Source organism: Magnolia sinica, chromosome 1 (assembly GCF_029962835.1).
Source record: "Magnolia sinica isolate HGM2019 chromosome 1, MsV1, whole genome shotgun sequence".
Classification (NCBI taxonomy): Eukaryota; Viridiplantae; Streptophyta; class Magnoliopsida; order Magnoliales; family Magnoliaceae; genus Magnolia; species Magnolia sinica.
The window spans coordinates 20814754-20838765 of NC_080573.1; the positions used below are offsets into that span (position 1 = coordinate 20814754).

A 24012-nucleotide genomic window follows, 5' to 3' on the forward strand; every position below is an offset into this window, starting at 1 on the left:
GTTTACTGGATCTCAAATATGTATACCCCAAACTGCCTCATACAATGGGACCCACCAAACCAGTACTCGATCTCAAACATGTGTGCCCCCAATTAGGCAAGCTGATTAGGTGAGACCCCGAAACATGTATGCCCCTGACTGTGGAGCCCACTGTGATGTATGTGATTGCATCCACACTGTCCATCCATATCGAAAGCTCATTTCAGGGCATGATCCAGAAAATAAAGCCCTGCCAAATCCCAGATGGACCATAGTACAGAAAACAGTGGTGATTGGCCATTGAAAACTTCTTGTGGGCCACAAAAGCTTGGGATCAATATGATATTTGTGTAATCTCTTCATCCAGCTGTTTGTGACCTTATCAACAGGTTGGATGGCAAATAAATATTCCAGTGGAATCCATGAAGCTTCTATGGTTGGGATTCAATCACAATTTCCTGTGGTGTGGTCCACCTAAGATTTAAGTCAGCTTCACTTTTTAGAACATCCCCTAAAATGAGCTTTCAAAATGGTTGGACAGTGGATTTAAGGCACATACATCACTGTGAGCCCCACAGTCAGGGGGGCCCTACCCACCTCGGTGGATCTGGGGTCTCATGGTAATACCATTTTTATACAACGACCAAATCATCCAAGGCTCTTTCCATTTCCTTTCTACCTATTAGAAGCAAATATATTTAAAATAATAGATGAAAATGCCCATCGAAACCAAATGGCCAAGCTATGGGTGGTAGCTCCTAATCAAGTTTTCGAATGGATGAGTTGAACATAACAGGTGAGGAAAACACTATAAAAGCATTTGCGCAAAATCAAAGGGTGCTTGAGTCATCACCGCAGGTTATTGATTTGATCTATCCTATGAAATTCATGATCACCAGATGAAGAACAAGATTGCAGAGCACAAAATCTGCAAAAGCACGTTCAGGTGGTAGATCCTGCAAGCAATTGAAGGCCGTCAGACAAAGAACATGAATATTACGCAGCTATGAAGTTTATTCAGATGATCAGCGCAGGTTACCTTGAATTCCTTGTTCTCTTTGTTGACTTGTATGCGAAGACACACTGCATCATTGCACACAAAAGAAAGGTAAATAAGAAAGGAGTTAATGGCTCTCAAATCTCAATCATAAAATTGAATTACTGACCGTTTGGACACAAGCGGATTGTGTGTGCGCCACACACCACCAACCTTTGTTGACATCACCAAGTACTGTAGGCCCCACCATGGTGTATGTATTATATCCACACAGTCCATCCATTTTGCGAGATCAATTTAGGGCATTGGCCCAAAAATGAAGCAGATTAAAAGCTTAAGTGGACCACACCACAGAAAGCAGCGGGGTCAATGATGCCCACCTTTCTAGGGCCCACCATGATGTTTATTTGCCATCCAACTTGTTCATAAGGTCACACATACCTGGATGAAGGGAACACAAATATCAGCTTGATCCAAAACTTCTGTGGCCCCAAGAAGTTTTCAATGGTAGGCATTCAATCCCCACTGCTTTCTCTAGTGTGGTCCCACTTGAGCTTTCGATCTGCCTCATTTTTGGGCCCATGCCCAAAAATGCTCTCAAAATGGATGGACAGTATGGATATAAAACATACATCATGGTGGAGTCCACAGAACTTGGTGATGTCAACACACCACCAAGGTCGGTGGTGTGTGGCACACCACACAGTCCGCTTCCAGTTTGGACATATCTCCTGCAAAAGGATTTTCCACAGATCCCTTTTTTCTCAGTCAACATTTTTGTTTTGAGCTTTTTAGTGTACACTTCAACAAATGGGAACCAAATGGGAGTTCGTGAAAGTGCATCCAGACGCATAAGGCGGAATGGAGTTCAGCTCAAAACAGCATTTAGCCATCAAAAGGCCTTTTGAGGGTGTGTCCAAACAGGGCCCTAAGCATATTCATCTTTATCATGTAAAGCATCAAGGGTATTCTTTTCACCTGCAAGCACTGCGGTCCCTATGCAAGAAAGAACTCCCGAGAGAAAAGAGTTGAAAGGGAACGATCCAACTATTGCCATGTACAAGACCTGTTGCCACCAAAAATGAGTACAGTGAGATCATTCCAAAAGAAAATATACATAAAGGTTTATATGAGTTGTATAACAAATGGTGAAGCTTGTGAAACCTTTCTATTTTTTTATTGAATGAAGTTTATTAAAATTAAAGAGATGGATTTTCATTGAATAGTCCTCTAAAAGACATGCTATCACGCCATTCAGAACTACAAGAATTGCACATCAGATGGGAGAACAAAGAACATGGTCTTCCTTGGCATGGACTCATGTCAGAAATTGTTGTTTACGCATTAGTGGGACCCTCGGACAAGGCCGAAGAGAAAAAGACAAAAGTGAGAGATGATCCTTGCCATGCGATCAATGGCCTTTAAAGCAACAGTACATAAAAAATAGGTTAACACCTAACATAACATACAGCAAGAAATGGAACATTCATGATACATGGGGTCAACGAAATGGACAATTTGATTTCTGTTTGAAACTAATGACTTCTCAAATTGTGCAGTTGCAAGAAGACAATAAACAGTGAGAACTTTACACCTCTACTTCCTCACTGATCATTGCAGGCCCCAATTATCCTCTTTTCTTTTTTTCCTTTTTCTTTTTTTGAAGATAGAAGAAATAGAGGCCCTAATATCATCATCATCTGTTTGAATAATAACTGGAAGATTTCAAAGATGGACTTAAACGGAGAAGCAAATATGGAGAGAGATGGTAGAATTAGGGATGGTTTTTCATGAGAGAGAGAGAGAGAGAGAGAGAGAGAGAGAGAGAGAGAGAGAGATGTGGGTAGTGGGAGGGACAGAAACATGTAAGCGGGTAATACATGTCATGAGAGAAAAATGGGCCAGAGAAGAAAAGATTGCTTTCAACACATGCAACATTGGAGCTCTGTAGTGCCTAGCGTGACGTGCATGTGCCATCTACAAAGGCAATATCACCTGAACCACCTAATGTTCACCTTAGATAACAAAAAACCATCTTGATGCAACGCTCATGCAAGCAACAACACAGGAAAAGTCTACAGTAACGACTGAAACCTCTATATTCAAATGCTTTGGCACACTTGAGTTTTGGAGTGAGGTCCTAACTTGAAGTTTCATAACTGATGGACGGAGTGCATGCTCTTTTTTATTCTACATCCAAATAGCAGATGTTTTATCGGATGTAGAATAAATTGAGGAAACATTGATTCCATGAAAATGGAATTTCCATCGTTTGTTTTTGGTAAATTCTTAGATATTGAGGGAAAGAAGAGGAAACAACCCCGTGCAACCGTCTATCTTCAAGCACCCAACATGCATCACCATCCATCTTAAGGTGCCACATTACAACACTAATGTGCCATCACCCATCTTTTAGTGCCAGCACCCAACATCCCCACCAAGATGTTAGGCTCGGGCTGGACTACTTTGGCCCGTCACAGGCCTGGGCCTATGCTGAACAATGCTGGCCAAGCTTGTATAGAGCTTGGCTCGACCCTAATCTGGCCCATTGACATCTGTCACTCTCATCTTCACACACCCTACATGTTCCACGTGGCCACCATCCATCTTTAAGTACTTCACATGTGTGACATGTGCCAGTGAGTGACATTTGCAACATGTGCCACCAACCACCTTCACATGCCCTACATGTGCAAAGGTCCATTCAAGTGCCACACATGTGCCACTGTGCCACATCTGCCACAATCCATCTTTAAGCACCATACACATGCCAATGTACCACACGTACAACATGTAAAACTACCCATCGCCAAGTGTACCAACATGCTACACACCCCAATGTGCCACATGTGCCACCCGCATCTTCAAGCAGCCTCATGTGCAAATGTACCACGTGCTATTGTATTGTGGCACATCCAAAAAAAAAAGCACTCCACATGTGCAACATGTGCCACCATTCATGTTCAAGCATCTAACACATGCCAATATCCCACATGTGACAATGTTTTATGTGTGACAATGTGACACATTTGCTACACCATCTTCAATGCACATGTGTCACCTTGTGTCTTCGACAAAAATTTTCATAAAAAATTCTTTCTTTTTTTCCGAACAATAGATTTGCAAATAAAGACAATTTTTTCAAGAAAATCTTTGTTGAAAACAATCAAGGGAATGACTTTTCATTTCTCATTGTCTTCTAGAAATGGCACTTCTTGAAAATTGATTTTTTCCTCAAATATTTTTTCCATGAATTCAAACAGGCCCTTAAGAAAAAAGAAAAACAAAAGATTTACTCGGGAGGGCTTCAATGAGGTTAGTTCTTTTCCAATTTAAAAAAGAAAAAAGAAAGAATCAAGTGAGGAAAGAGCGGACATGAAATTCCTAAAATTGGGATTACATGGGATTCATGTAACCCTAGGGCCTAGACAAGTCCAATGAAAAAGCGTCATATACACCTATCAGATGCGGGGCTCAAATGAAAAGGGTAGAAGAATCATTTCACCTTGTGTAAAATCTCCAAAGTTATTGTGGGCACTGTCAGATTTGCTCAATGACCCTCAATCGAGTGGTCCTTTTCTTATATAGAAATCATTTTCTCCACTTACAATATATCCCTTAATTACAGCATAACAGCAACCTCTATATCCCCTAATTACAGCCCTTAATTACAGCATAACAGCAGCATCTATATCCCCTAATTACAGCCCTTAATTACAACATAACAGCAGCATCTATATCCCCTAATTACAGCATAATATCCCTAATTACAGCAGCATCTATATCCCCTAATTACAGCCCTTAATTATAGCATAACAGCAGCATCTATATCCCCTAATTACAGCATCTATATCCCCTAATTATAGCCCTTAATTACAGCATAACAGCAGCATCTATATCCCCTAATTACAGCATCTATATCCCCTAAAATTGATATTGGTCGATCAATAAGCATTAATTTGCCAACAAGAAACTAATGACATAATCGTGTCATAGCTTTAGTGAAGATGTCCGCTATCTGAAGGTCGGTTGAGACATGTGGAAGAGAGATAACCCGAGTATCAACAACTTCCCGAATAGAATGGCAGTCCACCTCGATATGTTTGGTACGCTCGTGATAGACGGGATTGGTAGCGATCTAAATAGCACTCGTATTATTAGCATGAAGAGGAGTGGGAGTAGACTGAGGAAAACCTATTTCAGCAAGTAAGCCACGGAGCCACATAATCTCCGAGCAGGCTGCTGACATAGTACTCGGACTCGGTCGAAGATTTGGAAACACAATCCTGTTTCTTACTCTTCCAAGAGATAAGTGAATCACCAAGAAACATACACCACCCGGTGACAGACCGGCGAGTATCAGGACATCCTGCTAATCAGCATCACTAAAAGCCACAAGGCGAAGAGGAGTACCAGTAGAGAAGAACAAGTCACGGTGAGAGGAACCCCGAAGATATCAAATAATTTGGCGGACTGCGGCAAGATGAAGGTAGCAAGGAAACTGCAGAAATTGACTGACTTGCTGGACAGCAAAGGAGATGCCAGGTCGTGTAATAGTGAGATAATTGAGACTACCAACTAACTGTCGAAACACCATGGGATCAGGAAGGAGATCCCCCTCATGTCGATACTCGACATTCACTTCCAAAGGGGTATCCGCTGAAGAGGAGTCCTGCCAACCAGACAAGGAAATCAAGTCCTCCGTGTATTTATGCTGATACAGGAAAACCCCAGAGGAATCGGACTGAACCTCCAAACCGAGGAAATACCGGAGAGGACCAAGATTCTTCATATGGAATGAATCATGAAGATTTTGCTTGAGTTGATCAATGAGGGCAGAATCAGTCCCAATGATGACAATGTCGTCGACATAAACTAGAAGAAGAACGATACCAACAGAAGTCGTTCGAAGAAACAACGAAGAATCATACTGGCTTTGGATGAAAGAAAATCGAAGTAAGGTAGCCCAGAATTTATCAAACCAAGCCCGGGGAGCCTGTTTCAAACCATACAGAGAGCGCTTCAGCTTATACACATTTGACGTTGATGACGAGCAGAGGCCAGGAGGAGGTGTCATGTAAACATCTTCCTGTAAATCACCGTAAAGAAATGCGTTCTTCACATCCATCTGGCAAACGGACCATCCCTGAGAGGCTGCGATGGCAATAATAGAACGCACAGTTGTCATTTTAGCGACAGGAGCAAAGGTCTCCTCATAGTCAACCCCATACTCCTGGCGGTTACCAAGAGCAACCAAACGAGCCTTATAATGGTCTACAAACCCATCAGGCCGAAGTTTCACAAAAAAAACCCACTTATACCCAATTAACTTGACATGAGAAGGACAAGGGACCATGCCCCAAGTCTGATTTTTTTAAAGAGCTTGAAGTTCTTCCTGCATAGCCTTTCTCCAACACTCATGTTTATCAGCTTGTGAGTAAGAATTAGGAATCGACACAGTTGATAAGGTAGCCGTGAAGGAGGTATGAGGGAAACCATACCTATCCGGTTGATGAGAAGTATGGTCAGAACGTCGAGGAGGATGCAAAACGGGATCAGATGGCAGATTAGACTCAGGAAAGGGTAGAGTTAGTCGACGGCGTTCAGGAGGGCACATCAAATCATAAAAGTTAGGAAGAACAGAAACTGTAGGAGATGATGTAATAGAACTAGGAAAGAAATATTGATGCTTAAAGAAAATGACATTATGAGATATATGAAATTTATTGGAAGAAGTATCATAACACACAAATCCTTTTTTAGATAAGTTATATCCCATAAAGACACATTTCATAGATTGCGCAGAGAGTTCGTGACGTTAATATGGAGGTAGATGCACAAAATAGACACACCAAAAGTGTGTAAGTCAAGAAAGCTAGGGTGCTGTTTATGTAGACGATAGTATGGAGAGTCGAAATTTAGTACTTTAGAAGGCAACCTATTAATCAAATATACTGCTGTAGCTAAAGCTTCAACCCAAAATTTAGGAGGAATAGAAGATACAAGTAACAAGATCCTAGCAACATCTAACAAATGTCGATTTTTGCGCTCAGTCACGCCATTCTGTTGAGGCATCTAAGGACACGAGCGGTGAGAAACAATTCCTTTGTGATGAAGAAACTCAAGAAATTCATGACACATATATTCTCCACCAGAATCAGATCGTAAAGTCTTAATGCTAGTGGTAAATTGATTCTCAACATATGCTAGAAATGATTTGAAAACAGCAAAGACTTCAGACTTATAGCGCAGAAAATATACCCAAGTATGCCGACTATGGTCATCTATGAATGTCACAAAATATTTATAATGAGCATGAGAAATGACAGGAGTAATGCCCCATACATCACTATGAACAAGGTCAAAGCAATTCTTTGCCCTACTCCCGGAAGAAGGGAAGGGAAGAATCTTACTTTTTCCGATTTTACACGTAGAACAATCAAAAGACAAAGCATGAGGCAAAGAAGAATCTTTTTTTCCCAACGAACCAGAATTCAGCAAATGAGATAAAACAACATTGTTTGGATGGCCTAAACGTTTGTGCCATACTTCACAATTATTGGAGACAGTAGTACAAGCCAAAGAAATGATACTAGGAATGGAAAAGTATAATGGAAACAGTCTCCCAACTTTAGGCCCCTTCGCTATTGTCCTCCCCGACACCGGATCCTGCACATGACAACCATCACGAGAAAACTGAACATTGTAATTATCATCCACTAATTGTCCAACCGAGATAAGACTCGTAGAAAGCCCAGGTGATACAAAAATATTAGTAAGTGATGGTGCGATATCACCAACCCCAGTAATCGGTAAACGATGGCCATTAGCAACTTGAATATTAGAAGAACCAGTGTACTTATGAACATTGCTAAGCATATCAGGAGAACTGGTCATGTGATTGGATGCAGCGGAGTCAACAAGCCAAGATTGAGAGGGTATAGTACGTATAGTACCCTTACCTTGCAGCCCTAAAGCGGAAAATGCCGATACAATCATTTGCTGCACCATTTCTGGTGTAAGGGCAGGTGTAGCAGCAGTGGAAGATGACACTGGAGTGAGATTTTGAGTGTTGGTTACCCCATCTAAAGTGTGGCTAGTAGCAGTAGCATGATAAGCATTCATGGGTCGGTTTTGAGGACGTGTTGGGCATTCTTTGATGATGTGCCCCTTCTGTTTACAGTAGCTACAGAACTTTTTAGCACAATGGGCAACAATATGCCCATAATCTTTGCAACTATAGCACTAAACTGTACGCATGTCTCGAACCCTCCCTTTGCCTTGAGCAGCGTATGCGACAGCATTCTCTTGTGGAAGCAAAGATTGAGTAAGAAGACGTTGTTCCTCTCGAAGAAGTGCTCCAAAACACACGTCAAGAGATGGTGAAGGATCCCTGTGCATCAGGTTGGAGCGAATAGACTCGAATTCTGGCCTTAGTTTCATTAAAAACTGGTCTCTTTTGCTAACTTCATGGACTGCTTGAACAGCAGAGAGGGACTCGGTCGACACGTCGGCATACACAATGTCGGAAAACTCAGCCCAAAGATTCTGAAAACCACAGAAATATTCCTGAACAGAGAGTGTACCTTGGGAATAGGCAGCAAGATCAGTTTCCAACTGAAATCGCCGGGCGGAATGATCGTGATGATAGACCTTTTTCAAGTACTCCCACATCGATTTAGCCATCTTGTGCGTCCTTAAATTGAGTATAAGCAATTGGTCAATAAACCCAAGAATCCAAGTCATCACGCGAGCATCTTTCACATTCCATTGAACCAACGTCGTAGGATCGGTAGGCACTGGATCACTCCCATCAACATGACCCCACAACTCCTTTCCCATGACAAAAAGTTGAAACTGAAACTCCCAGGCAGCATAATTCTTCCCTGTAAACCGAGTTTGAAAGACTTCTGAGTTGGAGTTGTTAGCCATAACTAGAATCTCTCGAAATGCACCAAAAAAACTGCAAACCAAAACCCGCACCCAAGAAACCAGAAAACCAGAGCCTAGAACCACGAAGATTGGACCAAAGACAAGGTTGCAGAGAGTGGCTCTGATACCATGTCAGATTTGCTCAATGACCCTCAATCATACCATGTCGGGGTACTTTCTTATATAGAAATCATTTTCCCTACTTACAATATATCCCTTAATTACAGATAATAGCAACCTCTATATCCCCTAATTACTACATCTATACATAACAGCAGAATCTATATCCCCTAATTACAACCCTTAATTACAGAATAAGCAGCATCTATATCCCCTAATTACATCCCTTAATTACAGCATAACAACAGCATCTATATCCCCTAATTACAGCCCTTAATTACAGCATAACAACAGCATCTATATCCCCTAATTACAGCCCTTAATTACAGCAATATATGGTACAACAATATATGGTAGGTTTGTTGTCTATCTTACTAACAGGCACCACGTCTAACAAATGCAAATGGAGCTTTTACATTGGACCATGTCAAGGGGTTACAAGGAACTCCTGTAACCCCCACTTACAAGAAATTCGCACCCAAAAGTAAAGGGCCAGAAGCTAATGTAGGGCTGAAAGTCGGGTGGGTTAGGTCAGGTTGGTGCTCAACCCTAGCCTAACCCAAGGTTCCTATACCTCAACCCTAACCCGACCCAACCCAACCTCGGGTTGGGAATTCTCAACCCAAGCGGTCTCGGTCAGGCGGATAAATGCTAATATTTTCGCTATTACATTAGTCTATTATATTTCTATACACGTCTTATTTTTTGTACCTTTGATTTTATTAATTATATATGTAATTGTTTATCATAAAGAACTTCATTTGTTTCTAAATAAACAAGCTAAGATATAGGACAACAACTCATTTAAAAGTCGTGTTGTGTAGCATGCAATCTATTTGGGAGAGAGAAATTCGGCGTATCTTGTTAGCTTGGGTCATTCGAAATAACGTGGACTAATGAGACCTGACGGCACTGGAATTTCCCGTGCCTTCAACACAGACGATCCACACTCAATTATATATCGATTGGGTTCGGGTTGGGTCAGGAAACCCGAGACCTCAACCCAAGCCCAACCCAAGTTTTATCAGGTTGGTGTTTGTATAACCCAAGCCTGAGACCAAACCCAATACATCCTACCTGAGCCCAACCTAATGTCGGGTCGGTCGGGTTGAACCCACCCGACTTTCAGCCCTAGCTAATGGCCAATAGGAGAAAGAAATGGCCGAGTGACACTCATATTTTCCTTTTTTGATGGATAATGAATCTCTTCGAAACTACATCACCAGGATATATAATTATTGAACGATATACAAGAGGCAAGAAATGAAGAATACAAATACAGGATGATGAGAGATCATCCAAGCCAAGGGATGAAGACCCCACCCATCATTTCCAACATAAATCAGCGAAAGAAAGATTCCACAGATTGCCAAATCCTTCATTCCTTCGATCAATTTCTCTCAGTAAACAGGAAAACAAAACACTTAACCTTCAGGCCGGATCCTTGATCTCATCGCAGAGACAGGTCTCCAAGGCTTAAGAAGTTCCCTTATAATCCACAATCATGAAGGCACATGTAGCACCTCATGCCTAAATGGGGCTCAACCAATTTTTAAAACTTGAAAACTCGACTCAACTCAAAAGGTTTGCCGAGTAGAATTAAGCACCAAGATGCAATAATATATTTTATTTAAAATATATAAATATCATAGAATCACTTGGTCTGTCAAGTCGAGTTTCATCATTTCTTTCTACCCTAAGCACTTCTGTGCCTGCCTCAAACACATCCCCTATAGCAGCTGGACCTAAAAGAATTTAAGAGAAATGGCTTCATCAAAAAATGGCTCCCTACACCATATGACCCGGAACTGCAGGAGAAGTGATAGCCAAAGACAAGATTTCAACCCCTTTCTGAAGTGGCGGACCTCTCCCACCTACTCCTGGAGACAAACAATAGAGGAATCACAGGACTCCCGATAAAAAGGTCCACTTCCACCATTCCTTTGAATTCTTTATAAACAATTGTCGAACTAACAAAAAACTTTTAACCTTGTGAAACACACTTGTCGATAGAGACATTTATCTTTTGAAACATCCAAAGACTCCTTTCAGACAAATTCCCATAAAATAGTGAAAGGACCTTTAGTCCATAATTGAGGGTTGCCTCAAAGCATCATCATCATGATCTGAGCCCCATCCTAAGCCTGATCCCAACTAATTGGGGTTGCTTACACAAATCCTGTTCCACATTCCACTCTATCAAGGACCATATCTACAGTTAGGTCATCAAATCTTTTCTTCCTGCCTCCACCACCCACATCCTTTTGGGCCTTCCTTTTGCCCTTTTCATTATAGCCTTCATAACACACTCCTAACTGGAACATCAATGCATATGCCTTCAAATTCGAAACTTTCTCCACCAAGTTAAAAATATTACAAGTGGTCATCCAGAAACTAGAGAAGGGAAATGGACAAACCGAAGAAGATGAGTTTCCCTCTAAGAAGATAGAATTGGATCCACACCTTCAACATGAAGGAACAACTTGCTAAGCCCTTCAACAATATAGTGAATAGGAATGGATACAAAGCATTCACCCTATCAAGCTAAGACCTCTCAAGTTACAAAAGAAACCAAAGGGACTAGTTTAGAAAAAAACATCTTGGACATATCTTCCTCTCTTCTCTTTAGAGCCCAGCACTGGAGCATGTAATCGATGAAATAACATTCGATATGATCTAACAATTTTTCCATATCTAACTTGCATAAGATCCCTAATAATGAAGATGTCCTTCTAGAAGAGGGCCCAATTCTTTTACTTAATTCTTCCCACTCCAATACCCCCTTCTCTCACCGGTTTCTTCCAGTTCATAGGATTTATGCTTAGAGTCCCTCCCTTCCCAAAAGACATTCTTTGAAGCCTCGTCTTAATCTTTAAGACAATGACCACTAGACTCCTGAAGCGACACATAATTTAAACCAGAAGATTAGAAAGCAGACTTTAATGAGGGATGATTCTGCCCCCAAAAGATAATATGACCCCATTCTCGCTCAAAAAGAAGAAGAAGAAGAAGGTGATGATCATGATGATATGGCCCTTCCACCTTGTCGGCTTCTCAATTCAACAAAGATGAGATACCAAAAGTAAGTCATAGTGGGTTTGTCCCCAAGAGGGAGACCAAGATAGGTAAAAGGAAGATCAACCTTTTTTACGTCCCAATAGGCCTGCCAACTTCTAAACTATCTCCTCATTAACTGCTACCCTGCCATAGCACTCTTGGGTTACCCAAATTCAAATGAAGGTCCAGATACAGCTTCAAAGCAACATGAGATGCCTTTATGTTCTTAATTTGCTTCAAGGTCACCCCACAATAGAATGGTATCATCTGCAATAGGAAATAAGATACCTAGGGTTGTCAATAGGTTAGGTCCCATGGTACCCATACTCGGGCTAACCAGGTTTAGGTCCCATGGTACCCATACTCGGGCTAACCAGGTTGGGTCCCATAGTACCCATAATCAGGCTAACCAGGTTTAGGTCCCATAGTACCCATACTCAGGCTAACCAGGTTTAGGTCCCATGGTACCCATACTTGGGCTAACCAGGCTAGGTCCCATGGTACCCATACTCAGGTCATCAGGCCTTTGGATCCTAGGTTTTAAGTTGGTTTGGGAAAACTAAGAGCATTTACATGGTCAGGCCCACCTGATGGATTGATTAGATCACACAAACATGTGCCACTTTGAGACATGCTTGGTGTATAAACAGGCTCTCTTACATTTTTATGGCTGATAAAACCTCATTCTGCTGTTAGAATAATCAATATATACAATAGTGCTACTAAGATTAACTGGACCCAACCCAAACCCTACCCGATTCTAATCGAGTCCAAGTTAATGGACCTGACCCAAACCCGATTGGACCCAATTAGAAAGACCCAAACCTGACCTGATTTCTTAGAAGGTCTAAAAGAAGTGACCAGGACCATTAAAATCAGGTCAGGTCCATCGGGTACCCATCAAAAGCCCCAACATACTGCCATTTTTGGATTACAAATCTCAAAGCTTTTCACTAGCCAACGCCAGAGGCACTATCCAAAAGCAAGCTCAAACCTTCAACCAATAACAATTAGAGGAAAGGAGACAATGGATCCACTCAACGAAGACCTTTGGAACTACAAACACAAACAAGGGACTTTCTATATTCTTTAGCATATTCAGCTACATATGATAGAAATATCACAAGTACTGATTGATGCCTAATCACTCTCCTGTGTTCCTGAAGGATGGACTACAGTGGCGATGAAGATCCAGGAGGATGAACTACAGTGAAGGATCATAAGAAGTGGCTTTTAAGCATATTTGTCACTAATATCCCATTCAATTTTATGGTGGCTGATTTGAAGGTATTCGATTTGGGGACATTGCAGAAATTTTCATCACCAGGAATCACTCTACTGGTAAGAGACATGGTTTTGTGTTCATGCGATTCTGGTATTTGATTATGCGAGAACAGGCATTCAAGTTATGAATGGAAGAAAGCTAGGAGCTGGGGTTATAACAGTAACAGAGGCAAGAGAGTACTACAGATGAACAAAAGAAATCGAATGTTGCTTCTTAGTTACCATCAGCTCAGATATTCACATTGAGGGGAGAAATTTTAAACCTGATACAGAAGTGATAGATCTTTCAAAGAAGCCGTAAATTGCACTGTCGGTACACATGTAAGAGTGGGAGAGGCAGTTTGAGTGAATAAGGCTATGGTTGATCAAGAAGCTGCAGACCTAGAGGGTGTTGCATGGCGGTGTTTCTACAGTGACTGTTTCCAATGGTCTTAGACTTTCTCCTTATGGGGCTTCAAAAATATTTGATTGCTAGGTGTCTTCTATGTTTATTGCTCTCATTGGGGTCCAGAAAGGAGATGTTTGATTCTGCTCTGGATGCATAGTTGCAGCCAATTGTGTCCTCAGCAAAGATTGATAGATGGTCTCCGACAGTGGTGGCGTCTAATGGGGGTTTATGGATTCTGTTATTCAGGATTCCCCTACATGCTTCGACCAATGCAATGAAGGTTCAATTGGGCTCTTTTGCTGGCTGATCAGATGACAGCGAAGAAGCATTTTTTTATATGTTCTCCTGGCGAAAGATTTAGCTCTGTCATGAGGCAATTGTCAGACACGTTAGAGATTTGGAAGTGGGTGGTCTTTCATTACCCTTTTTTCAGTTCTGGAACCGGTGACGGTGATCTCGTTCCTCCTTTTTTGAACTTCAGAAGGCAGTGACTAAAGATCCATCATCTTCTCGAGTCATGCTGCGCCAAGTTCTTTCAATTGATGGTGGTGGAGGTAACTCACCAATGGCGCTTCTGGCAGTCCATGGAATCAAGAGGCAACTCAGGTGATACTTATGTGGCAATATGCGTCCCAGCACCTATCCAGATTCGAGAGTCCACATAGAGAAAACACGGTATCGTGAGATGGCACACATCGATAGTCACGTTTAGCTAAGATGGATTTCAAGTATCTTCAAATATGTGCCTAACGAGAAGCTGCCTAAAGCAGCACACAGCATCTTCTAGTATTTGTTTTAGACAGGTGTCTACTTCCGACTCGACTCATCTCTTGAAGATTTGGTGGGCCAAAATGAGGACATGTGCAGCATGGTGTCCCCTCAGCCAGGAGAGGCTCTATTAGAGGCAGATGCTTGCACACATTTTTTTGTCTGAGAGGAGCTTGGGCCCATCTCCTCCACTGCCAGGAAAGAGGAGCAGGGGACACATGTTCGAACAAAGATAGACCAGTGAAGCAGGTGGAGCTATCCTCACAGTTCAATGCTTCTTGAACTTGAAAGGCAAAACACCATTACAAGCTTCAAAACAAAACCCATTACCGCACATCCTGAATTTCCTCCCTTTGCAAGTCCTTCCTATTTCAAGCCCTTTCCTAGTGCCATGTTTTTACCTCAACTTCCTATTGATGAGGACGAGATGCGGAATTCCTATGATGATAATCAAAGTAAGCCAGGGACTCTACAGTGCAAGATTCCTCAATGCTATGGGGGAACGACAAATCAATATTGGAAATGGATACTTTTATGGTTCTAACTCCAGCAGAAGGGGAAGATGGAGCCAACGTCACAATTCTTGGTGAAGATTATCCCTCTCCCTTGATATAAGGGCGTCAAATCTTTGCTTCCAGTTCAGTATAATGGTGCTCATCAGATTCCAAGCAGGAGGGTCTGATGCAGGTGGAAGACAGAGAAGCATTGGCAGCTCTGTTTTGGTTGTGGGTGTGAACTTATTGCTGATCGAAGATAGAGAATATTCATGGGCTAAGAAAAAACTTAAGAAGATAGCTAAAGAATCTGGGGTTGGGATAGAAGGAGAAGAAAGATAATTTTAGAATGACTTTGTTTGGATTGATGAGACAGAGATGACACACTCTATATCTCCAAGTTTGACAGCTTGAAAGGCAAAGAGGTTAAAGGAGTTTCATCATCTTAAATCATCTATCAATTACGACAATGGGCAAAACAAAGCTGAGGTTGTTGCAGCATGGAAGGACAAATGCATGTTGTTTGATGATAATCCTATCATGGAACATTTAGAATGAGATCTGTTGTTAAAATGAATGCGGTTAGAGAGTCTGTGAGAGCATATAGGATGGATTGTTTTTTTTTTTGGGAGAGGTATCAATAATTTTATTAGAAGCTCACAATGTGAGAAAAGAATACAAGCCCAAACAGACGAAAAACCATAAAAGATAGCTGAATCGGCTTTAACAAACACAAACCAACCCTTTACAAGGCCACCAGCTTTGCTAATAACCTCATTAACTCCCTCAACAACATTCCTGAAACATCTCCCATTTCTAGCCCCCCAAAATAGACCGAAGCACCACCATAAGACTTCAATCTCCATGAGATTTTCCCAGATTTGTACATATTCCTGCCATGCCAAGCCCAAAGCAATTTTATTAAAAGCTCGCAATGTGAGAAAAGAATACAAACCTAAACAGACGAAAAACCATCAAAGAAAGCCGAGTCAGTTTTAAGAAACACAAACCAATCCTTTACAAGGCCACTAGCTTTGCTAATAACCTCATTAACTCCTTCAGCAACATTCTTGAAACATCTCACATTTCTAGCCCCCCAAATAGACCAAAGCACTGCCATAAGAGTCAAAATCCAAGAGATTTTCCCAGATTTATCCATATTCCCACCGTGCCAAGCCCAAAGCAACTCCTTGACCGATCCCAGCATCACCCAATCAATATGAAGCAAAGTAAAAAAGTGATTCCAATCTAGACTCTCCGTGTAAACGAACAATGGATGACAATATGGTCTATAGATTCGTCATTCCTCATACACATCAAGCATATATTGGGAAGAACTAGGGCTCTTCTCTAGAGGTTATCTAGAGTGAGGATTCTTTTCCGGCCCACTAACCACACAAAGATCGTTATGCGCGAAGGAGCACCGTAAAACCAAAAATGGAACAGGTGGGAGGGACTCAAGCGGCGAATCGGATCTGAGATCAAGCTAAAGAGCGATCTAACCGAGAATTTCCCAAAGTGGTTCCTAGGCCAAATCATCGAATCTTCTGGGGAGGTATTAGGAATATCTTCCCAAATGACCTTTAACATCTCTTCACAAACCAGCTACCCGCCTGAGTACCATACTTGAAAGCAATCTGCTCCCTCCAAAAGACGCCTTCCTCGGTCCCGAATCTCCATATCCATTTGTCGAGCAAAGCCAGATTCATATCACCTAGTAGTCTAAGGCCAGCCCCGCCCACCTTGATCGGCTTGCACACCTCATCCCACTTAAGCAAATGAAATTTCCTCCTTTCGTTAGCTCCTTTCTAAAGAAAATCTCTCCTCGGCTTCTCGAGTCTCTCCAACACAGATTTAGGACATTTGAAGAGGGACAAAAGGTACACTAGAATATTGGAAAAAGTTGTCTTAATAAGGGTTAAGCACCTTCCCAAGGCACAATAGTGGCATTTTCAAGAAGCTAGCTTCCTCTCGATTCTCTCAATAACTCTGTCCCATAAATGCTTAGGAGGCTTCCCAATATAGAGGGGCAACCCCAAGAAGGGAAAGTCCCAACTTTGCATCCAAAGATGCTCGTTAATCGGATGAGATCCTCTCTTTCTACATGAATCCCTAACATTTTTTATTTTGCCTCATTAACCTTCACATCAGATACTGCTTCAAAGAAAATAGTTAATTTGTGAAGATTATCGACTGCCTCCTCCTTCGCCTCACAAAAGAGTAACGTGTTGTCTGTCTACTAAATGTGGGAAATTTAATTATCCTGGGCTGCAACCTTAAAACCATTGAAGAGGCCATTTTCCACTCCTTTTTAAAGCATCACGCTGAGAGCTTCCCCTACCACTACAAACAAGTAGGGGGCAAAGGATCACCCGGCCTAAGCCCTCTAGAGGCTTTAAAGAAGCCTTGGGGGAGCCATTCACCAGAATAGAAAAAGAAGCAAAGTGAATACAAGCTTTTATCCACTTCCTCTACCTCTAACCACATCCCAGCCTATCTAGCATATAATCTAGAAACTCCCAATCTACATGATCATAGGCCTTCTCAATATCTAGCTTGCACACAAGCCTGCTTTTCTTCTCCTTATGTCTTGAATCAATGCATTCATGAGCTATTAAAGCAGCATCCAGAATCTGTCTCCCCTCCACAAATTCCCCTTAGTACTCAAAGATAACCTTAGAGAGGACTTTCATGAAACTAATTGTGAGAATTTTAACAAGGATCTTATAAGGACCGCCAATAAGACTAATAGGCCTATAATCTTTCAATTGCTCCACCCCTTCCAATTTCGGAATGAAGGCTAAAAATGTAGCCCCAAGATCACAAGAAAGACGTTCCTGTTCCATAAACTCAACAAGGATGTCCAAAACATCCCTTTTAACAATTTTTCAAAATCTCTTACAGAATATAATGGGGAAGCCATCTAGGCCCAGAGCCTCATCCCCACACATCAACCTCAACGCTTCTTTAACCTCCTCTTTCAAAAAGGGCTCTTCTAGCCCTGTTACTTCCTCGGTAGTAATCTTCTTGAATTGAAGGTGATCCAATCTCAGCCTCCCCCACTGTTCTCCATATAACAAGTCCCTGTAAAAGGATATAATAGAGTCGCAAATCTGAACCTTTTTCAAGATTCTTGACCCATATACCACCAAAGCAAAAATCATGTTGTTGCGAGCGCGAGCGCTAGCAATGCTATGAAAGAAGTGGGTATTCTTATCACCCTCATTAAGCCATAACGCTCTACACCTTTGATGCCATTTGATCTCTTCCTCCTTAGCACGACTGGCCTATCTACGAGAGAGATCTGCCCTTTTTTATTTGTCCTGCTCCAAAAGCCCACCACCCTCCTCAATCATATCAATCGCATGAATCTCTTCTACAAGCTTGTTGAACTCTTCCTCAAAAGCTCCAAGAACCTTTTTTTCCCACAACTTCAGCATTTTGAGCTTTCTACTTAATCTAAAAATAGCATATCCTTCGACAAAGAAGGAAGTCCACCAATCAACCACTAGTTGCTCGAATCCCTTGATCTCTAGCCAAGCCTTTTCAAATATGAAAGGTCTCGAGCCCCAGTTTTCTTCAGTTACTTCCAAAATTATGGGCCGATTATCAGAAATCAATCTCAGGAGAGCACGCTGTCTAACAAGAGGAAAATTCTCAATCCAATCTGCCGAAACCAGGAACCGATCCAATCGCGACATGATGTCGTTTTCTTACCCGTTATACCATGTAAAGTTGGCCCCCCCAAGGGGAAGGTTAACAAGCTCATGGCGAATCACCCGGTCAAAAAATGACCTCATACTAAAAGAAACCCTACCCCAATTGGATTTCTCATATGAGAAACAGACCACATTGAAGTCTCCCCCAATGCACCAAGGCCATTCCCACGTCTGCCTAATCGAGTCCAACTCCTCTCAGAATTGGTCACACAAACTATAGGAGCACAGCCCATTCACTAACAAAAACATCCATTTGAATCCAATCGAGATTTCACAGTAAAAATAAAAAAATAATAAAAAATAAACTGAAGCCGAGAAAGAACCAACATAGGAATCTACCCTCCTCCAGATATCTAATTTCCAGGCAATAATAATACCCCATGTTATCCCCACAGCATCAGATGACACCCGATCAATACAACCCCCCCCCCCCCCCCCCCCCCCAAAAAAAAAAAAAAGTCAATCATACCTTTATTAATGGACCGAAGCTTCGATTCCTGGATAACTATAATATCCACCTTCGATTTTTTGCATATCATGCATCAAGAAACAAAGCAAGGTGAGCCTTAGGATGCTAATATTAAAGAGCTATGGGGAAGATCAGATTTCGGTTGCAGACTTGCAATCACTTAAAGGCAAATGGTAGACTGAAAAGAATCATTGTCACTTGGGATCAGTACTCCCTAAAATAGATTGATGTGTCTATGGGCAGATTGTCTCTCACCATTCTGTTTGAATCAACCACTGGAGGTAATTCTTGGTGTTTGACTTCAGCTTATGGGCTGATTCAACGATTTCATTGATTCCCATGGTTTGATCAATATACTTCTTCAAGGAGCAAAATTTACCAGGCCTAATAAGCAAGAGTGGCTCGTGATGTGCTGCATTGATCCTTCTCTTATTTCAGCCTCATGGGAAGAGTTGTTCCTGGAGGGTTAATCGTAAGGTTCTCTCGAATATTGTATCTGATTATAAGCCTCTCTTGCTTTCCTCCAAGATCGAATTCTATGGGCCCAAACCCTTCCTTTTTGAACAAATGTGGTAGTAGCACCCTAATGTTGATAATGTTTTTAAGGGTTAGTGGGTGTCTTTCCAAGTTTGGAGGAGCTTGTTTATCAATCAAGCTTCGGCTTTTGAAAGCAAAACTATTGTATTGGACTAAAAACGTAAATAAGAATTGCATAAGGAACTGGAAGGATCTTTTTTAAAGGGTTACAATTTTATTGATTAAAGGCTAAGAGGCCAAAAGAATTACAAACCAGCCCAAGAGGCTGAGAAAGTACAATCTCCCATGACTTGGGACCCTGAGGCCCAATCCACAATATCTAGCTTAGCCTGCCTAACCACATCTGCAGCTACCCTACAACAGTTATGAAAACATCAGTTATTCCTTCCCCCCATAAGGCCCATAGACCCACCAATAATGCTCATCTCTAGACTTTTCTCCCTCTTTTCCCCACCCCACCCCTATGCCAAGCAAGCAAAAGGCCTTTGATCGACTTTGGCATAACCCGCGAGGCGCCAAAAGTTCACCATCTTGTTCCAAAAATCGTGCACAAAAGGGCAATGAGTGAATAAGTGGTCAATTGATTGCTCATTCCACATGCAAAGGATGCAAACAATGAAAATTATCATCTTCCTTTTCCATTGATTATCAATAGTGACTCTTGAGGACTTTCCTTCTTCCCACCAACCAAGCCAAAGTTGTGACCTTTGGAGGGACCCTATAGGAAAAGGAAAGAAATGCGTGCTATACTACTACATGGAGCAAACCAACAGACCTTTCAAAAAAAAAAAGAGTAGACCAACAGACTAGACCAAAATAGGATCAAACTGAGAATTGCCCAGACTTCTCGTTGATCCAAACCATAGCATCTGCAAGTGAAGGGGAAGAGAAAATGCACAATAGCCTGTTCAACAGGTCAATGAAGTCAAGGCCCTCCCGTACCACACTAGGCATCATCTTCTCCCTTTCCCCATGTAAACAAGAAAGACAAGGCACAAAGGAAGACAGTCCTTTGAGCATGCAAATGGTCAGACACACTTATTGATACTTTGGAAATATATTAATACTGGAAAGAATGAGTCCAAATTGTCAACAAAAAATGCAAATTAGAACCACCTACAACCACCACCCAAACTGAAGAACATTGAATTCTAGGGTCATCCATATACTAATCCATTTTCACACCCTTTCCAACTTGTATCTGTAACTTATTGCAAAATTTGACCTTCACCAATCATTTCCACTCTTAGGATCCATTTAGATGCATCTTTTATTGTGAAAATTCACAATAATGCCATGGTTGCAATCAGCAAATGCTTCATAAAAAGAACAGGAATTGGGCATTTGCTTGTCCCAGTAAATTTTAAAAAAATAATAAATAAATAAATAGAATAGTGGAGATTCCATTACCCCTTTATTGTTAGGGATATCAAAGCACGTCAACCCTCATTCTATCATTTTCTATGCATGTAACGAATACACAATCAATCAGAACCATCAATTAAGAAAATTCATATTAAACCCATCAGTGATTCATTTGAATAGAACAACACTACAACGAGCATAACAACTAAAACCATACCATTTGATGGAACATCCCTAAGGCATGATGATCCATGAAGGACCACAAAAATCAATCAGACTCCCCTTTTTCAGATCTGTAAATCAAACAGAAACAAGAGAAAACCCCAGATATCTCCACTACCTATAGAATGACAAAACTGGAATCAATTTGGAGATGAAACCACAAAGTTTTTTTTGCCACTGGCTCTTTCATTAGGATCTTGAAAGGAGAAACAGTGGAGTATTTGTGAGTTATTGGATCTACTGACATGCAGATGTGAAGATGCAACCATTCATCTGCAATGAGAGGCAGAAACTGTGACGAGACTTAATAAGTGAAGGGATTTGAGGGGAAAGTGAGCAGTGGCAGGTGGCAGGTGACAGGTGACAGGTGAAGCTAGAGTTGGCATGGGTGAATATCTTTTGGAGGAGGATAGATAACAAGGTTCAAAGCTTGGAGGAGATTGGGCAATAGAGTCAAGTAACTCTACATGTATAAGAGGTTGAAGAGGAATTGGATTTGGATGGCTACCTTGATTGGTGTGGAACATGGATACCCATCCTCACAAAATCAGAATATATTTAATTCAACATGTTTCTGTCATTGCTGATCCAAGCAGGAGAAACTACATTGGCAAAAATATCGGGTTACCAATGCCTCAGCCGAAGCTGTCTTCTAAGTTCTAACTTATATAGAAGATCTGCTAAGTGCTAATTGGCATGCCACGGCCTAAACTAGTATCAAAACAAGATAGAGAGATAATGTTATCTCACTTCAAAAGAGTTTGCAAAACCAAACAGTTGCATATCCATCAAACAAGAACAAGACACTTTAGATAGTTATTGGTAAATATGGAAATAGCAACTTTTTTTCTAAATGAGATAGAGGTCATAATTCCAAGGGGAAAAAAATAAATGCTAACCACCTATTTTGCCCCCCGATTTAGGCAAAACCAAACAGTTCCATGCCCATCAAACAAGAGCAAGGCACATGAGATAGCTTATTGATGAATATGGGAATAGCTACTTTTTTTTCTAAATGAGATGGGAAAGTCTTAATTTTGCAGCGATAAAGGGAAAAAGGGAAAAAAAAAAAAAAACAGTTGACCACTTAGCTTCCTAATTCACGTAAGAGGAGAAGGATTTTGCCAAATTTAAAATTTTAAAAAGAAAAAAAAATAATACTGATTTGGTGGAAAGTTGCATTGACTTGCTTTGGCATGACCCTGAGCCATGGCATGTTTCAATCTCTTCACGTGGATCAACCACCCAAGTTTGGTAATTTTTCTTATTCCATTAATAGGACACACATCATATACAATTCATAAGAAAACCGCATAATGCAAACTAAGGCAGGAAGATATACAGTCACACGTGCTGATCATACAAGTGGGTCCCATACATCCCATGTGTAAATCCCAAATTAGCAGACATGTGGGACCGATGGTCACACACATAATCACTCTTAATTACTGGTGTTTATTTCATTTTCTTTATTTTCCTTGAAGCCTTGCAATTACCAAGATACCCGTACTAAAGCCATAGTAAAATAGGCAATAAGTGTATATAGTCTTTTCATCATTATTAGGCCTTTCTTTCATTTTGCTTCAGGAATTAAAAAAGAGCTGTTGGACATGCAATCTCATTTTTCTCTTTTTGAGAAAATTCTCATTCCCTTGCATGAATTGCATTGAAGACATGGTTTTCGGACTCGGACGAGCCCAGTGCGACTCACACAAGTTGTCTTGGACTCCATTGGACCCGATCGGTTCGATGAGCCACCCCCTACTCGTGCAAATCGGGAGATTCATCCCCAAATCGGGCTATTCATCCCTAACTCGGGCGACTACCAACTCAACTCAGGACCGAACAAATAGGTCTTTTAACCATGATCGAAGGGCATCTGTTGTCATTGATCTTAGCTTGTCAGCTTAGATCTTTCACCATCCAATCACATTCCAGTGCTCAAAATCCCACCACAAACCACGATTGACCGCTAACTTAGCTTGCTAATGATAATCAGGGCTTAATAACCAACCAATCTAACGATCGCACAAACAAATCTATGGCACGCATAACAGAATCGAGAAGATGACTGAAAGCAGACCTGAAACATGGCCGTGAGGATCGCGAAAATCACATACAGATCGATTATCTGGAAAAACAATCAAAAAAGAAAAAACAGGTTAGGTTCTGTGCTTTGCCTTTGTGGAATGCATTGCATTGCAGGAAGAGTATTTTTGAGAGAGAGAGAGAGAGAGAGAGAGAGAGAGAGAGAGAGATGGCCTGCCTTGAGATTGGTAGGAGTGGCAGCATAGGCCGATCGTAGAGAGTGGAAGAGGGCTTGAGCATCTCTGGTGGTGGTCGACGATGAAGATCGCGCCATCTCTCTCTCTCTGGAAGACGACTGTCGATGGAGGACTGGAGCAGTACCGGTTTTAAAGGTCTAGAGACCTATAGGAGACTCCGATGATTGTTGGCGACTCCTCGGCCGTTCGATTGCATAGTTGTACGCCAATCCAGACCATTCAAATTAATGACCCAAATTGGCTGATAATCAATCTTAACGGTTGCCCTCATACGTGGGGCCGCGTCATGTATTAACGACATCCAACCTGTCCATCAGATGCATCGTCACGTTAATCTCAAGTCACAAAAAGCCCTAACGGAAACTCAGGTGGGCCATATCATAGAGGACAAGTTGA

At 41.5% G+C, this 24012-nt stretch overlaps 1 protein-coding gene across 1 annotated transcript; it reads right to left on the minus strand.

The window, feature by feature from the left end:
• Nucleotides 1–646: 646 nt before the first annotated feature.
• On the minus strand, nucleotides 647–23796 carry LOC131242610 (dolichyl-diphosphooligosaccharide--protein glycosyltransferase subunit DAD1). Its single transcript, XM_058241364.1, has 5 exons — nucleotides 23598–23796; nucleotides 23415–23462; nucleotides 1955–2042; nucleotides 1019–1062; nucleotides 647–935 (listed from the first exon to the last, which is right to left on the minus strand). Exons 1-5 carry the CDS (start codon nucleotides 23691–23693, stop codon nucleotides 852–854), a joined length of 360 nt encoding a protein of 119 aa, XP_058097347.1. The 5' UTR covers nucleotides 23694–23796; the 3' UTR covers nucleotides 647–851.
• Nucleotides 23797–24012: the final 216 nt, after the last annotated feature.

Bases quoted from the DNA above. Each gene is read 5' to 3' on its own strand.
- LOC131242610 (XM_058241364.1), bottom strand. From the start codon at position 23,693: ATGGCGCGATCTTCATCGTCGACCACCACCAGAGATGCTCAAGCCCTC. The intron at 23,463-23,597 runs GCAGGCCATCTC...TTGTTTTTCCAG, and splicing joins CCACTCCTACCAATCTCAAG to ATAATCGATCTGTATGTGAT. The intron at 2,043-23,414 runs GTCTGCTTTCAG...TGGTGGCAACAG, and splicing joins TCCTCACGGCCATGTTTCAG to GTCTTGTACATGGCAATAGT.